General features: G+C 40.4%; 1 protein-coding gene across 5 annotated transcripts in view; it reads right to left on the bottom strand.

Moving 5' to 3' along the window:
• oxr1a (oxidation resistance 1a) overlaps nucleotides 1–17,877 on the bottom strand; it is a 149,707-nt gene that overhangs the window by 91,765 nt on the left and 40,065 nt on the right. For 3 of the 5 annotated variants that reach the window (XM_069537351.1, XM_069537352.1, XM_069537355.1), the window contains exon 1: nucleotides 13,631–13,757. The exons of 1 other annotated variant lie outside the window; for it this stretch is intronic. In XM_069537351.1, the coding sequence (XP_069393452.1) occupies nucleotides 13,631–13,656 (26 nt within the window). In that variant the 5' untranslated portion in view covers nucleotides 13,657–13,757. Of the gene's footprint in view, nucleotides 1–13,630; nucleotides 13,759–17,877 lie in introns of those variants that run through there. One more of the 5 variants, XM_069537353.1, reaches the window with a different exon arrangement.

Below are 17,877 nucleotides of genomic sequence, written 5' to 3'. Positions count from 1 at the left end.
GTCCGTCTTAGAACTAATAAGAATCAGTCAGTGGCTGACAAGGCTGTCAGACTGAAACTGTGCTCCATATTGTTGCATACCACACACACACACACACACACACACACACACACACACACACACACACACACACTGGAAGAGGGTAACAATAACCTGTGGCCATGCATTTTAATGAGGCGCTCTGTTGCATCCGGAAGCCTAATGAAATACTGCTGGACCCCGCCGCTCTCTGCTCTGCTGTCGGACACCTCTGCATAATGATTATGCTCATCTACCCTTGCTAAATGCCAGAGCAGCAATTCTGTGTCAGAGGGTTATGTGGCGGTTTTGACCAATGAGGCTTTAAATTTAGGCTGCTTCTGTATCAAAGTGGTGTGAGTAGCAGTGAAAGGCCAGTCACTAAGCAGATAAAAGTCCAATGAACTGAAAAGTGATAACCTGTACTTCATTATTAATTCATGTGTCCTGGATTCTGTTGAGATTGGACTTTTTATTGGCATAAAAAACTTGTTTGTCATCTGGAGATGGAATGCTCTATTTGAAGTCAATTGTTAAGTACTAGACCTTGAGCCGAAGTTAAGGAACCCCCTCCTGTCTCTTTTATTAGTTATGAAATATATTCGTGGGGGAAGTAGATGTGATAGATGGGAGACGCAACTGACTATCTAGTTTGATGCAACTTTTCAGACGTACACATCTCCTGTTCAGCAAATTCTTCTTTTCTCCTTTTTTTTTTTTTATTCGTTGAGAACAATAACTTTGATCTTGTTCCCCACCTGCCAGTGCAGAGAGGCATACCAAATATTTTGGATTTTTGATACAACCATAATATTTCTATTTTTACAATTGAGTAAAACAACTGCTGGGCCCTATTTCACAAGAAAGAAAAGACTCAGCACAAGTTTTAAAAAAGGATTACATAAAGTATGTATTGGTGATTTCTTCCTTGGGACTCTTCTACGGGCCCTGTCCCCTACAGGTTGGAAACAAGTGGAATATATATATATATCCTGTATACATAATAATATATGAATATATATATAGCACTTGCACTAATACACTAGCTCTATGTCAACATACTACAACAATAACATGCTTATATCATTAAAGTGATATTATACAAAAAGTTGTGGTGTACTCTGAGTCCACATTCTGTCATCCTTCAAGTAACTTTAGTGGCAAACCGTTCAGTAGTTGAGTGTAATCCTACTGACAGAGAAACAAACAACACAAGAACATAACCTCTTTGAAGAGGTTCTGAACTATAATGACTTGAATTAGTAAGAATTGGTCAAAGTGGCCATTTTTCTTCAGAACAAGACACTCTTGATACTTGAAGACCATTTTGTGACAAACCAGACTAAACAGAACAGAAACTGTGTGTCAGAATGTTGCCTGCCTGGCTGCGAGTTTATTAACTGCATATAACTGTTTGCACACTTCAATGAAAACAATACCAGATGACGACACCAGCACCCATAATGCCTCAGCAGCCAACCAGGCCTGGAGCTGCATCAAATGATTTCTCCATCACTTAGCAGCACCTGCCAACAATGTCGAACAGCTCCATTTTGATCGAAAAAGCAGTCCATCCATCAGCAGCTCAGCTCATAAGCACACAGCTGGGGAAACGGCTGCTATTCATTTTCTAAAACGTATCAATATCCCACAGAAACACTCCTCAGCCATGGCCTTTCGCTTGACTTACAGAGGAATTATCTTACTTGACACAAGGCGGTGAGGGGAAAGGGGGAAAACTGCTTCATTATGTTCCTTGCTCTGTTTCCAGGCAGGGAATGTTTTTCTCCTTCACTTTCTGGCTCTCTGTGTATCACTCAAGCAGCAAATACAGACACATACAGAAAAAAAAACATGCTCACTTGCTCTCTTTGTTCCTATCTTGGCAACAAACACAAGCACACACTGTCAGACTCAGCCCCTCAATCACACACAGCCTTCAGCGTTTGATTCAGTGAGTATCTGTGGGGCCTTGGGACTGTTACTGCAGTCTTCCACTGCCCTCTTCCTCCTCCTCCCTCTCTTCCTCCCCGTTGCTAGTCTCATTCCTGCTCTCTTACTCTGATTCGCCGAGTGCTGGTGACAATCAGCGACATGATTGGTCAGAAGCAGAGGTAGTGGATGCGACGTCATGCCACGGTGGCTTGTGGTGGTGCAGAAATCAGAGAAGCGCTCTGAGTATTGGCAGTTTTCAGCAGCATGTGGAGTATCGTGTTAGATCATTACAGAACAGGAGGGGCAGCCAAGACACCAGAGATGAAAAGGAGAGTTTTAATTACCACTTATTTGCTTCCCATGCTGCATCTAATTTGCTAGAAAGAATTACTTGCAGAGATATCTCTCATCAACAAACGTGCATTTGTGGAAATTGTATTTTGGGAAAGTAATGTTTCCCATAACAGCTACAACAATTAATTTAATACCAGAGAATAGCCAACATGTTGCAATAGAGATGGATTAGACTGGAAGATAATTTAATGAAAGGTTTTAAGTTGAAACGATTCCTCGAGTAACTAGAGCAAATCGATTACTAAAAATCATTGATTTAAATTCTTTGCCTTGAAGCTTCATTAAATCTATATACTGCCAACAAATGTCTGTAGACGGGCCCTCGTACTGCTCAGTGGCCACTGTTGATGATTAATACTGTTGCAGAACGACTGTGTTCAGAGGCCAGAGTTCCCCTAAAAGTGCAGACGATTGCCTGAGAAAGTTCACAGATCATGTTGCCACCACCATTCCTTGTTCATCACGATGGTTCAACTCACGCACGCAAAAGTATTTCTTATCCGATTACTCAATGAATCGACGGAATAATCGATACAGAATACTCGATTACTAAAACAATTGACCTCAATGTCGTGTGTGTACTACATACAATACAACAAAATTCATGATAATTTGCTAGCTAGCTACAGGTACCATGCTCTATTTTAGCATAGCATAACATTCAAGGAAATTTTATTTTCACAATGCAGCTTGTTTTGTTTAATCCATAAATAAAAAGGAATGCAGAAAGAAGCAACTGTCAAATTTGAGCTCGTTCTCACTACCAAAACTGCAAAACTATCCTTGGCTTAATACACTCCGATACAAACCGCTGATTTCAGAGGACTAATATACGTATCAAATCAAATCAGATTTTTATCCAAAAGAAAGCAAATTGTGGATATATTCAAGCTAAGGTTGGTAATCCTGGAAAAGCTAGCTAGAGCAGGATACATTTTGCAGCCGCTTCATCCCACACCTACCAATCACCCCCAAACACATGAATGTGAGATCTGATATCTGCCAGAGGCTGACTTTTTCGTGACTCGCTCGCTAACTTCATTTCTGCTTCATTGGTGTATGTCTCCTTGGCTGTAGACTGACATGTTCATGCACTGGTCAGTTCATTTGGTCCAAATTAAATGATTGCAATCAATCAATCAAATTTTAATTGTATAAAAATATGTATGTATGTAACAACATGAACAGGAAGAATTTACGGCTGCATTTTACTCCTTGTTCAGACAAGATGTTCTATTGTCTGCTTTATTTATTCTAACTAATTAGTCTTGTTAATAGAGAGACTTTGGACCAGTGTGGGCAGAGGGCTCAGTGATTCATGGTGCTGTGATTGATGCTGCATTTTGGAAAAAAGAAAAATCAATGAAAAAACGAAAGCATTCTCCTCTTCCTTTCTCCGCTGCATTTGTCTGAAAGACAGATAAACAAGTACTACCAGCAATATAAACATCCCATGTGAACCAGAGCAGAGGTGGGGAAGGCATGCTCGTTTATTGAAGAACAAACTTTTATTGGCTGCCCACTCTAATTAGCACAAAAAGCCTGTGTACCAGACCACATCCATTTCATTTCTCCCGTGTCCTTGAAACAAAAAGTGACCCCACTGTCTGTCTTTGTGGACACACTCAGGCTCTACTCATGAAGGGCACTTGTTCAAGTCGACTTAAAGGAGAAGTTTGTTTTTTTTCAACCTGGTCCTTATTTCCAGCATATGGTATGTAGATCTACTCACCCATAAAGGTTTGGAGTAACTTGGAGTCCTTTGGACGCTATTAGATCCACACGCGATCTGCGTATATCCATACAACGCAAGTGACTGGGGCATCCACAATACAGCCTCTAAATAACACATTATCTGCCGCGAAACTCTTTATTTACTATGAATCACCAGTACTAGTCCCCTGAGTTGAATTCATTCTCTGTTTATTTGCTTTGAGGTTATCAGATCCTGAAAAGCTAATTTAACACCATGTTTTGCCTGTTGCAAAATTCGCATTGTATTGGAACAAATCTCGAAATTCCTAGCATTTTTATAGTTCATGATCTACAGTACTCCCCTCTCTTCTGTCTGAAGGCGGTCTCTCCACAGCCATAGGATTCATTCACTGATTGTATCCACCGTTTTGTCAGCCACGTCTGTCACTAGCACATCTGTTAGTTGCAGGATAGAGAGCGATACCTGGCTGCAGGCACCAACATCTGTTACCACTGGAGTTGCTGGCACCAGCTGATCAGGTGACACAAAGTCTGGATGTTGTAAAAGGGATATGTTTGTTTTGGGTCAACGATAAATCAGGACGTGGATTCATGGCAGGAGTATTAATGTATTAAGGCTTCTGTGCAGCAGCTGCCCCTACACACAGAGCAGTCAAAGCTGCAGAAAGAAGATAATAATATAATAAACTTTATTTGTATAGCACCTTTCATAGAAGAAATGCAGGTCAAACAGCTTTCAATACAATAAGATATAAATAAGATGTGTCGTTATATGTGTGGCTTCAGTTATCTGGAGTGACCACTGCTCCCTTCAGAATATTCACTTGGCATGCGGACCAGCTCAAGCTGGTCAACCTGATGCCCTCCTGCAGCAGGCCACTCTGGCAGCACTTGGCCCATTATGTGGCTCACTGAAATTCATTGAGCACGCACATTAGCTTACTCTACTGTGATACAATTAAAATGATGTGAAAATGCAAGCCGTGTTGTCTTTTTTAATAAATCTAATTTGGTAATCTCCAAACTGCAATGTCTTGCATTATCCATACTTTCAACAAATCGAACTTTGAATATGTTTGATTTATTTAAAACTAAAGTGAAAAATACAAGAGGCTCTGGCAGGTGCTTATCCTTTTGGTCAGAGAGGATGTAGGGAGGACAGGGCGAGTGTCAGAGGCCAGATCTACAGCTCAGAGAACAAGAAGGGAGGACAAGGATGTTAGAAGAGCTGCTAAAAGAAAGAACAGCTCCTAAATAGAAAGTGACAGGTGAGATGGACATGACAAATGAAGACAGAGCCTCAAGGACGTCTCAGCTGTCAATCACATCAAATTCACTCTCTACCAAATCATTACAGAAGAGCCAAAGCTAAATCCTCTGACTCAGGATCCAACTGCATGTGAGGCTTTCTAGTTATATTAAATCGGTCATTATCAAAGTTATATCTACAACGTATTCACTGCCAATAGATATCACACTAGCCTCCAACATTAATATTTTCAGAGAGGCTTTGCAAAGCGCAATGAAAGCAGCCTGTAAACACACCACCAGAAGCACAACGGAGTGTTTAGTTTGGTTTAAAAGTGAAAGAGATCAATGAAAACATATCAATTTGTCAAACTCAATAAGTGTATTGTATCTTTAAGGTTCAGCTTCTAAAAGCTTTGATGAATATGGAGCTTTTAAGTGTACCTTTTCTAATCCACAAGCCTTGTCACCCTGAATGAATTATGTAACTGGATATAACATGCCTGAAATTCCCTCATTAAAAGCCGAAGACGTAAATGGCCAGAATTTATACACCTCATTTATAATGTGTCGCATTCACCCACTGACAAATATATATATATCTATGTTATTAGCCGCCTTGTTGCCAATAGGCGCGACTGTCACAATCTAACACAAGAAAGACAAAAAAAAATTTGAAAGACGAATCCAATTGTATTTTTAAAAGATAATTGAGCGAATTAGGGTAAAGTGTAGTTTTCTTTGGTGAAAGTTACTGTTATAACACAGAGATGGAAGTTCAAGTAAAGTATTGAATAACTTTTTGGAATAAAAGTCATTTCCCAAACATGACAAATAGAAACTGAATCCCTACTAGCTTTTCAAAGTTTAAGTATCTTAAGGTCTAGATTCAAATTCATGGTCAAAGTGCAACAGGACATTTTTTTTATCTTAAAATGTACTTTCATTGTAATCTATTGCTTTGCTGCTCATCAAACTGGCCGTTTGGTATCTTTGCAACCAGCCACGATTAACAGATGATTGTGACACCAAACTGTATGAGAACTAAAAAGGTTTAGGACCCTTTCAGACAGAGGGCGGTTTGTGCCAAAAGCTCTCAAATCTCGTTGTCTTTTCAAATTAAGATCTTCTTTTCAACCAACCACTCGCTGTGCATTTTTCCTGACATTTTCCTGTATTGCGATCTCACATACAGCCCCTCTGAAAACCCTCACTTAAATGTTCGCCGTTCAGTAAACACCTGAAAACAGCTTTATTCTGACTCTGTCTTTAGGTAACTAGATACTTTGTTTGCAGCGGCGCACTAATTCTTGGCATCTTGTCGTGACCACAAGATTTTAAACCGTTTTCTGTACAAATCAAACAATGTCAAACTATTACCCTTAACCAATTACATATGATTTGTTATATTTCTTTGTAACTTGATACTTGACTCGAAAAATAAATCACAGCAAAGCCACAGTGGATGGACACGCGCAAGTCATATTTAAATAGCATAGTCACACCTGCCCAAAAGAGACTACAGGCTGTCATGTGACTTGCGTTAGAGTAATCTTAAAGGGAGAAACCAAGATGACTGATTTCTCAGCAGCACTTAGTATACAACCTGTCCTCTTGCTCCAGCAGCCAACTAATACCACGAAGGCAGCTACACTTGATATTCCCCACACAGCTCAGCTCAAATGGGACATCTGTTGGCTTCCTGCAGCTCAGCCTCCATAAACCCACCTCCCTCACAATAAGGTATCGTATGAGGAAAATGAATGAACTGCCCAGCTGCTTGGATGTTAATCAGCAAAACAAACTGATGAAATTCTTTTTTGGATAATAGTTTGGTGCACTTTTAGAAATGTATTCAAGATATCCTCCTTACAAATCAATCAATACCCTTGTGTATCTGAGTGTCTGCTGCCTTAATGCTGCAACAAACATGTACATGTGGTGCTTCAGGAGGTCCAGAGTAAATGCTGCTGAAAGGTTTATCCAGTTTATCCACAACCTTTATTCTACTCCTCTGCTTCTGGGAATATCAAATAGCTCCTCCTTACGTCGTGCCGAAGATGACTGTGGCTGAAGATGTCACTCTGTCAAAAGAACAATTATCACAGTGGTGGACAGGGTTCTTGAGGAGAGAGATAAACCATTCACATTCAAAGCCTCATGATTGTTCAAAATGACAGTGTTTGAGCGAATTGCTCTTTTAACCTTGCTCTTTTTACCCTCTGGTAACTGCTTTCCACATCACTTATCTGCCATCAGAAGCCAAAATGAAGCAATTTCAGCAAAAATGCAACCAACACAACGGAAAAGAATTAATAAAACACCACTGCTGTCAGTAAAATAAATCAGAGCCCTAATAAATGCAAAAAGAAAAAATGCTGGGAACTATTGGCACTTCAGAGAAACTGCAGATTTGCAAACACATTTATAAATTGTGTTGACATCTCACTGACTAGTGATAAAATCCTACTCTCCAGGTGCATGAACTAGAGTGCACAGCCATTAATGCGGGCCTTTGCGTAGAGGCTAAGCTGTTTTAGCTCCCAAGCCAACAGTAAACACTGAAACCATGTGGGTGACCTGCTTGACGGATTAGTGATGGTTAGTGTGCACACACACTTTTACACAGGCCTTTATTTTACCTATGTGCCACAAATCCATAGGATTGAGACTCCTAATATGGCCGACAATAGTTATTATCAGCTCTGCATTATCCTCACTAATACCTCCCATTGACTGAAAACTGCTGGGTATTTTTAGCCTTGAATGTGACACTTTGAAACAGATAGATGCTGCAGTACACTGAGCATAAAAGGCCAGCTGTGGAGTATGCGATTTTGTAAGGAGTGACTGCAAATGGCAGCTTTTTCACACCTTTTGCCATCTTTTTCTTTAGGAGACTTCTTAAATTCCTGCACCATCTATTAGATACCTGGTGCAATATTATCTGATTACCTTGAGCTTTCAGACAGACAGATAATTTCTGGCAATTATCCGGATGGGCTGTAAGTGAGAATCCACAATCACAGCGAGCAAGTGGGCATGTGGATGACGTGTCTTACATGCAAAGCACTCAAAACAGGATTCAATCAAACAGGATGAAAAATAGGAGCAGACACAAAAACAAGCACATGTAGTCTAATACAGTGCATAACAATTGTGACAAATTTTTTGTAAGTATTTTGTAAGATGTGTTGTAGTACGTTGAGCGTGAGCATTCAGTCTTGACCTTGGAAACAGTAATTGACAAAGAAATCACCTGTAAAGGGACTTTCTCACTGTTCTGCAACTACTTCTGCAGCTATTTTCACACTTGGAGGATTTGTATTTAGGGTAAGTTTTTGAAGTAAAGTAAATTATGAAGTGGTGAGGGTCACAGGTTATGGTTCAAATGATCAGTCGGAGGTTATTGTCAGAGCATTGGGATGTTAACATGTTTGCATTTGTGTGTGTGACAGTGACTCTGGCTGCTTTTACCGCCTTTGACGTCTTATTCAGCGCAAAAGGCGGTAAAAGCAGCGATGATGCACAAGTTTGAGTCCTCATGAATTAAACAATGATTCTCGTCTTTCTCCTTCGCTGGATGATACTGATGGCCACTGGTTGCAGCAGCAGTGTGTTGATGTGGAAGGCTGCAGCCACATTATAATACACATGTTTTTGGGTTTTTTACCCCTAACATAAAAAAAACACAGTAAGCCTGTGGCTTGTCTTTGCTTTGTCCTTGTCACGCTGACTCTGCCTCCCTCCTTTCCTTCCCCTCCTTTGCTCCCAACCCTACCCCACTACCACTGAGTGAGTGCCAGTCTGCCAACTAGGTTTTTAGATGCAGGGAGAGGAGCATGGGGGGATGGAGACTCATCATCCCTCCATTCCCTCACTTTTCTCGCTGTCTCTCTCTCCCCCAGGAGCATCTTCTGCACCACTGCTCTGCCACCAACAATTCATCAGTGAAAATCTCCTGCAAACTTCCCAAACAAATAAGTGCGCTGACTTCTGCTCCTCAACACGCAGTCACACACACACACACACACACACACACACACACACACACACACACACACACACACACACACACACACACACACACACACACACACGCGCATGGGTCACCCAACTCTAGACCTCCTCAGACACAGCCCCCTCCCTGAGTTGCTGTCTAACACACTGAAGTATGCTGTATTGATATTTGCTCAATGATCTAGATGGAAACGGACATTCTGCCTCACTTTGTGTTTGACTTAATAGCTGCTGACATAGATAAGTTTTCTCATTCAGCTTCTTCCAAAATGGAAGTGCAGATATGTCTGTTTGATGATGAGTGGCTAATGAGTTTATCCACTACGTGCTTCACATCTGTTTTGTTTACCTCACTCCACGCTGAAGCCCCTCAGGGGATGTGCACGTGAACACCAACGCTATCAGCCCATCAAAACCAACTGGGTAAACAGATCTCGTGCTCCTGTTTATTCTGTTCATTTACAGTGGTAGTTAATTATTTGGGAATAATCTACTTGCTTTTCAAATAAAATAAAAAAAGTCATAGAAAAAATTAGATGAAAGAACAGAAAACACATCAAGAAAGGTAAAAAAAATATCCCTGCTTACTCTGAACTAAAAAGAAGAGGAGGGAGAAGAAGGAGAAATGTTCTAATATGATGACAGGTTGGATTTGATTCATGGAAAACACCACCATAAGTCTTGTTTATCTCAAGAACATAAACTGGATAACATCCAGGCTGGACAGGGGCTAACCGGTTAGCATGCCAACATAACGAGAAGCAAGAAAAGGGCAGACATAGAAGCAAAATACAACTTAAAGTCCACCCATGATGAAAATTTTAGGAGTTTAGGAACATGCTTTTGTGTCCCTTTGTGAATTATATATGATAAAATACATTTTGAGTGGTATAAGTAGTCTGCATCATGGATGAGATTTTCCACCAACACACTGCAACGCCAGTCTAAAAAAAAGATCAGATTCAGAATGCCAGGGTTTTGTGATGTCACAAACTTTGCAAAACAATTCTTTCAATTGTTTTACAGCCACAAATGGTTAAATTGGATTTTCCTTTCACGACAAACATGTTGAATATGTAATTTTGAGGGACAAAGAAAGTTTGATGCTGAACGTGACATTTCAGCTTGATTGGCAAGCAAATATTTGGCAATGCTAGCTAGCCCTATCTATGTAGGAATACCACGACCTTATATATAGCCAATTAAAAGTGTTTGGCAGTGTTCAGGACTTTTGGTTCTTGTACAGTATAGATATTGTCTGATTTCTCTGTAATAAAAACATAACATTAAGATTTTTTTTAAAGGATTTCGATAAATTTAATCATTCAAATTATTTTCAACGCTTGTTATTGAATTATGAAAATGACATACACTGTGTCAATAAAAAGTAAAGTCATCATTGAAGCTTTTCTTTTAAGTCCAACTAAAACTTAATTTAAAATGTACTGTTCATATTTCATTACCCTCCCTTATATCTCTATTCCAGCCCCTCTGTGGGCGGCAGCTTAGAGGCTGAGAAAAGACAATAGTATGGCAGATTAAAGACAACACTACAAAGGATGCATGCACAGATCTATCTATTCCTCCCAAGACCAATTCCAGTACATGAACTCTGCATATCAATAGATCAAATCTATAGTACTGTTTTGGAATCTGGCGTAGAGTGAATTTTATTACAATGACAAACTATTCAATGCAGATAATTGGTGTCTTGCAGATTCCTGATCTGTTTACTAATGTCAGAATCGGCAAGTTAGTGAAAGTAAACTGCATTTAATTCTTAAACATTCATTTTACATAACCCCACAGTAGCTGCATATTTGTCAGAGCTTAACGTCTTTAGATGTGTCTACAGCGCTGACTACACACACATGCAGCACGTTGTTGCCCTGCAGCTAAATGTTAATCACAACCGACAGACAACAATGCAGCTGCCACATGTGTGACTTTCAACGTGTGACACCCGTGTTGTGTGTGTGTGTGTGTGTGTGTGTGTGTGCGCACACAATAAGGGCACACGTGTATATATACTGACAACAACAGCGCAAAGTGATGTGAGAGGCATTTTCCTATCACTTTATGTGTAATAATCAGCATACAAAACACAGTTGCTGCATTATTCAGCATTTTCAACTTCCTTTCTGTTCAATAAAACATGCAATACATTCAACCATCAACCATTCCCTTAGCCCTGTATACAAATACTGTACTAAACCAAATACACTGCATGTAAAGTGGCAACAGCATCTCTCACCCTTCTAGGTGAAGCCCAGTCTCATCAATCACTTTACTCCTTAGGAACAGATGGTGCCATTCGTTGGTCCAGGAACGAGACACACTGCTGGCCCTACGTGTGTGTGTGCGTGTGTGTGTGTGTGCGTGCGTGCAGATGCATAAGTCATGTTAACGAACACGCTCATCTGAAAAGATTTACAGTGGTGACTCATCAAGTGTTTATGATCCCTGCGGACTTTACACATGCTGGCATTGACATAACATACAGCATTAATGTCGCTTGAGCGATTATCGTCCAGCCTCATATGAATATTAATAGGACACAGGAGTGTCACTTGTCAGTCAGTTCAGTGGTTGTAGATTCCTTTCACTTGCCATGTTCACCCTGCAGTTAGAAAGTGTCCTGAATTCTTCTAATGTTTTTTTTTTCTAGTATGTGATTCAGATTTGCCTTGACATTTGTACGGCATGTATCCTAAATCCCATATGCCGTACAAATGTCAAGGCATATCTGCAAATCATCATGTGAGGGAGAGTGAAGATTTTAATTAGTACTAACAGATCCAGTATAAAATGACACCACATTCCCTTCTCCTCATCCTTCCAGAACTTTCATCATACGGTCTATTTGGGTCCCCAGGTTCCTGCCTACATGCAACAAATCCACTTTCTGATCAAAGTGGATTTAAGGTAAAGTGGTGAAGATTAGAAACACATCCTGGAGTGCTCATTTCACTTGCTCCAACAAGGTCTGTGTCAACCGAGGTATCACAAAGAGCTGCTTAACCATCCAGGCACTAGGCCCTAACCAAAACATTAAGACCAAGATCCAATAAGGTGGCATTAATAAGGACTGAAATGGAGATGCACACTTTGCCCCAGGTAAGGTTTGGATTAAAACATCATTGCAGATTCATTTAATATAGTCATTGTACAGGGTGCAGAACGCTTTAGACAAACTCGGTCATTCAGCCATGTCTAAAATCACAAGTGTTTATACTTGTTTCAAATGCTCCTCTAAGGGAGAAAGGTGCACACCGTTTGTCAGAATAGAACTGGCATATGCAGTGCCTCCAGTGTTGCAGTCAAAAAGTGTATCACATGCTGTTATATGTTCCAAAGTTTCATTTTGTCTGAATGTTGGATATTTTGTTAAAAACTATTATCACATAGACAACAGCTGGTTCTTCTTGTTTTGAATCATACAGCAAAAATGAATAAGATAGTTCAATGTATTGCTCTCGAAGGAATATATGCACAAACTTTCATCTGCAGTGTCTACTCTGGTTATTGACCAGTTATTTTTTGTGAACACTGTGAAAAAGTTAAAATAAGATAATTCGTCAGCCCTCTGACCAGTGTGGGGTCTTTATTCTCTCAGTTGCTGATCAGACTGCAATGAAGCTTCTCGATTCAGTCAGACCGTGATTGATTTTGTGTGATGATAAGACAACAGAGAGATGATTTTGCAAATGGATGATGTGTCTGTGAAAAGCTGGTATGTAAAGTGACACACAAACACTCGCCCTACTCAGAAGGCTCGTCATTGCAGTCTAATGACGACTGTACCATCTGGTGTCAAAAACCAGAGGGCTACTTTCAAGCGGCCTATTAAGATTCTAAAGCCAGTGCTGGAAAAATCACCTACTGCTTGATGAATGCGTTCAGACTCATCTCTGACAAACCAATTGTTTTCTCCACAATCCCACTAAGCTTTTCAAATCTCTCCTTCCTGCTCTCCGGGGAGGAAATGCCAGTGTTGTTTACAACATCTTTCCATTAGCTAGTCTTTCTTTTAAACATGCAGCATTAATTGATTAAAAGTGGTTCCCAAACTATTTAAAATCATTGTAAAATGATTTCAAAAAACAAGCTCTCAACAGAAAAAATATTACATTACATTGATATATTTAATAAAAAACACAAAACAACAAATCGGCCCTCTACTATTTCTCTTCAGGTTATTTCCATTCATGTAGCTCTCATTATGCCTTCTCTTCCTTCAAAACAAACCTTGATTTAAAATAAGCTACTTTTTACACACCATTATCAAGAGATTAATTTGGGGTAAAAAGGAGACACCGTGAAAACAGTTGGTACGTACCCAGGAGGTTTCAGTAAAGGTTCCATTGACTCTTGCGCAGAGGAGATAATGGAATCGATCCCTCCAACTGCTTAACTTAAGCGTAGGAAAAGACCTGTCATGTGACCTTGTCCACATTAGGGAGGGGGGCACTGTGCTAATTTATTTACCCAATATAACCTACACAGGCAGGGACTCACAGACAGGAGGTTAGAGCTGGCCAAGCCGATTTGAGTGTGTTACTGATGCCTGAGCCAAGACCTCAGGGTTTGGGAGGAAGAGGTGTGTATGTGCGGGGGAGGTACAGTAGATAGAATGACAGAGGAAAGGATTGAGATGGACAGGATGGAGAGGAAAAGAATGGGGAAGCTGTCAAAGCTATAGCAAGACAGAGACAGGGGGCTGGTTTTGCAGAACCAGCAAAGAAAAGGAACAAAAAGATGAAAAAGAGCCAGGCTGGGTGCAGTGAGGATGGGTGTGTGTTATTTGCCGTGTTATGCCTGGTTGCCACCATGTATCCCGGGTGGCAGGACTCCAGGGGCGTGTCACCTGGTTCTGTTCCAGGTGGTAAAAGCATAAGGGCTCCTGGTTGCGGAGATGTGTCACACTCAGCCATCTGGTGATGACTCACTGTCGCCTGCTCCTGTTTGCTCTGACTGGGCACAAGATTCAGGGCATCAATGTGTGTGTGTGTGTGTGTGTGTGTGTGTGTGTGTGTGTGTGTGTGTGTGTATGTCTGTGTGAGTCCTTAATGCATTAGCACCCTATTTTATGTGATGGCCACTCAGCAGAGACATAATTAGTAGAAGCTTGAATTATCTGGAGTCCATCTGCGATATGGTGATGAGAGAGGCCTCGACAGTGCACTTTATTTAGAAAGGTTCTGAGCCTCTAAAATAAAAGTTCTATTTATCAAACAGCAAGGCACACGTGTTACCTGAAGGCATCATGAGTGTAGCATAACACATTTTGTCCAAGTAGTTAGAAACAGATGCTTCAAACATGCTGAGATGCTATTCATTAGAAGGTCATGGAGAAAAGTGCCAACTGCTAACACAGAAATGCACATATCACACACAGCCACACATGGCTTAAAATGTGCTGCAAATAAAATGCAAAAGTATGCAAGAGACGGGCTGAGGGCGATGCTCACAGTAATCTCTCCAGTACTGTGTACGCCTGATGGGGGCATGCATGCTGCCTCCTAGATAGATGCAGCCAACTAACAGACCTGCTCCTGTGTGACAGCTCCCCACCTCCAGGCCACAGCTGACCCAAATCTGTCTTTTTTTGTCCTCTGCTTTGCCCACAATTCCACATCAGATGCTGGGACAGTGGAAGCTGCACTTTCTCAAATCCCACTATACCATTTCTCATAAAATCATCATGCTGAAAAGACTAGTTTACCATACTTCTACTGCCCCCTATCCACCAACATGAAGCCTTACTTCACTGGACAGACAATTACTGTACATACAGCAGGCACAGTGTATTGCTCTAAAGACGGGAGCAGGATTTATTCTCCAAAATGTAAATTTCAGGAATAATAGTAGTTTGTATAATACTATAATAATATCCAGCAATCCCCACCATAATGTTTTGCCTGCATGCTCAGTCATTTTGTTGCTCTTACAATCATATCATTGGTATGCTTGTAGAAATAGCACTAGAAGATTCAGCTAATGTTATCAAAAAATCATGGAAAAGTCCAAAAATATTTAGTGAATTACAAGTGAAATAAGTGAGAATAGTCAATCTGTTTATATGATAAAACAATGTAAAGAAGTCAGAATTAAATCTAAAATGTTGGTTAGAAAACATTTACATTAGAAATTGAAATCAGGCAATTTTGACAGTTTTCTCTTGTTATAAAACAATAAACTTAAAGGGCTCAATCATAAACAGTGACGTTGGCATATTTTATATGGAATAATGATGAAATGTAAAAAACCTTGGAAAATACATATTTTTCTTTGGCTGTACCTTTTTCCTAAAATTTTTAAATGGTGAAAGTGACTGAAAGTGAACTCATCCTTTGCATCCTATAGCTAAAATATTGTGGAGCTCTTCAATAGCCAATCAGCCTCTTCTCTCATGACATTTTGACATCACGACTAAAAAGCATATTATCCACTGCTCTACACAGTGACCCAGCATGTACAGTAATAGTACATGAAAATTGAATTCAGTCTTTCGTGACAGAGGCCTGTAGGTGAAGAGTCTTTAAAACTGCCTAGCTGTGAAAAAACTGAAGTGGAACCCACTGAGCACCACACACAGACAGTGACACCCAACCACTTGAAATGCAGCTTTCATGTGACAGAATGATGCACTTAATATATATTTCATTAAACTGAACCTGTTTAAACTATTAAATGGGGCACAATGGGAATCAATGAATATATTCAACATTCATTTTTTTCTACTGCCACCTTGGTGCATCAAAGGGTTCTAACCCCATTTTTACGCCCCCAAGATTAGGATTAGTCTGCAGTTTTTGAGGATTTATTACAGGACCTGAGGCTTGCACTGTTAAATGCAATATTAAAGCTAAAGAATCCACTTCTATCAGTAGAAGAACAAATCATGCTAATGTGACCAGACCAATGATCCTAGATCAGTGCTCCTATTGTGACAGTATGGGTGCCTTATGGAGGCAGGCCTTGAGCACGCTGTCCTGTTACATTATATCCGTTAAGGGAAGCAACACATGTTCTAGTGCAGGGATTCAAAACGAAAAGCTTTAAATACACACATGCACGCACACAGGTCACAAACTGTCAGTAGTGTTCTGTCCTAGAACAGCAGCGATAAAACCTGCAGCGGTAACATTTCCGTTAGCTCCACATCATCTATCATTGTCATAGAAACTCAATAGCGCCTCTGGCAGCCAGGGATGAAGAGTTTCTGGCTGAGGACTCACACAGTGAATCATAATTAGGCTGCTATCTTTCATATTTAGCACATTAGGAATTGTGTCATGTCTCTATGAAAGTCAATTGATTCTCATGGACCAGTAGCAAATATTTGGTAACTCAACAATATGACTTGTATTGCCAAGCAGCTAAGCTTTTATTTTTAAGGTACAAATAGTTTGACATTTTGCAACATGCTAAAGTTATTTTTTGGGCAGGAGCAGTGATTTTATATCTTCCGCACTGTAAGGTTGCCAGTGAATACTGAGTGAACCTGAAAGTTAAGTTGAAGTAAACGTTTTTACCTTTAAACCTGAGCTATTATTACTTTAAGTCCTGACGCTAAGCTAACCTGCTGCTGGCTAGAGTGCTATCAATCTTTGCATTCAGCTCTCGAGTAAAATTAGCCAACTTGTTTCTGTGTAACGGAGGACTCGCACATGCAACACTGAAACATTGCTAATCCACTTTGAATGGGGTAATGTCATGCGTTGCCTAACTCTATTGTGGTTATGTTGCATTGCGTTGCTCGCAAGTTAAAATAAACACTGAAGCGCAGGAACCAGCCAATCAAATCCTGTTAATCGGAAAGAGGAGTCAGAGGCCGGTGTCTAACCTGTCGTGGGTTATATTTAGCATTGAATGGACAGTTAGCATAGCACGGTAGCACAAATATGATGTTTGTCCAAAGCCTGACATTGTGATAGTTGTTATGACGATCGCACCAGCACCAAGCATCAGGGGCATTTACCACATTTGTGTCCTGCTTAACCAACACCACCGAGTCAGTTAAGAGCTCAGTTACAGATTTCCGCACTAAGGACCAGTTATTTTGAAGAATTGTAATGATTTTGCTTGAAAGTGGTTGTCATTTCTCCTGTTTAACTTCTTGAGTAAAACCTTTGTTAAAAAATACTATGAATTGTAATACTATTGTTTTCTATTTAGGAAAACAGATGAATTCAAATCTGACATGTTTAGCAACATCCTCATCCTTCAGTAGAGAACACCCAGTAAAGGTGGGTATGGATGGTAAAAGTATACTTCCTTACAAATAAACTCTGCTGTCTTCATACTGGCTGTCACTTGCCTGGTAAGAGAGTCATATGGCTCAGCAGTTTTTATGGCTGACTAAACAACAGGATTCTCCGTCACAGTGAAATCCTGCCAGACAGCTGCAGAGAGCAGAATAAAGAGGTTGGGACCATCTCAGGTCTCCTTCTTCTTGAGAAACACCACTCTCACCCCGAATATATCTGGTGATAAAACTCCTGCCAGGCCAATCCGTATGCTGGGACATTTCAAGTTGGGCAGAGCATAATGTTTCTGAGCATAGGGTGAGAAAATGGCTGA

Source organism: Paralichthys olivaceus, chromosome 13 (genome assembly GCF_024713975.1).
Source record: "Paralichthys olivaceus isolate ysfri-2021 chromosome 13, ASM2471397v2, whole genome shotgun sequence".
NCBI lineage: Eukaryota > Metazoa > Chordata > Actinopteri > Pleuronectiformes > Paralichthyidae > Paralichthys > Paralichthys olivaceus.
Note: the sequence above shows the minus strand (reverse complement) of the source record. Positions and strands in the feature narration are given on the sequence as shown.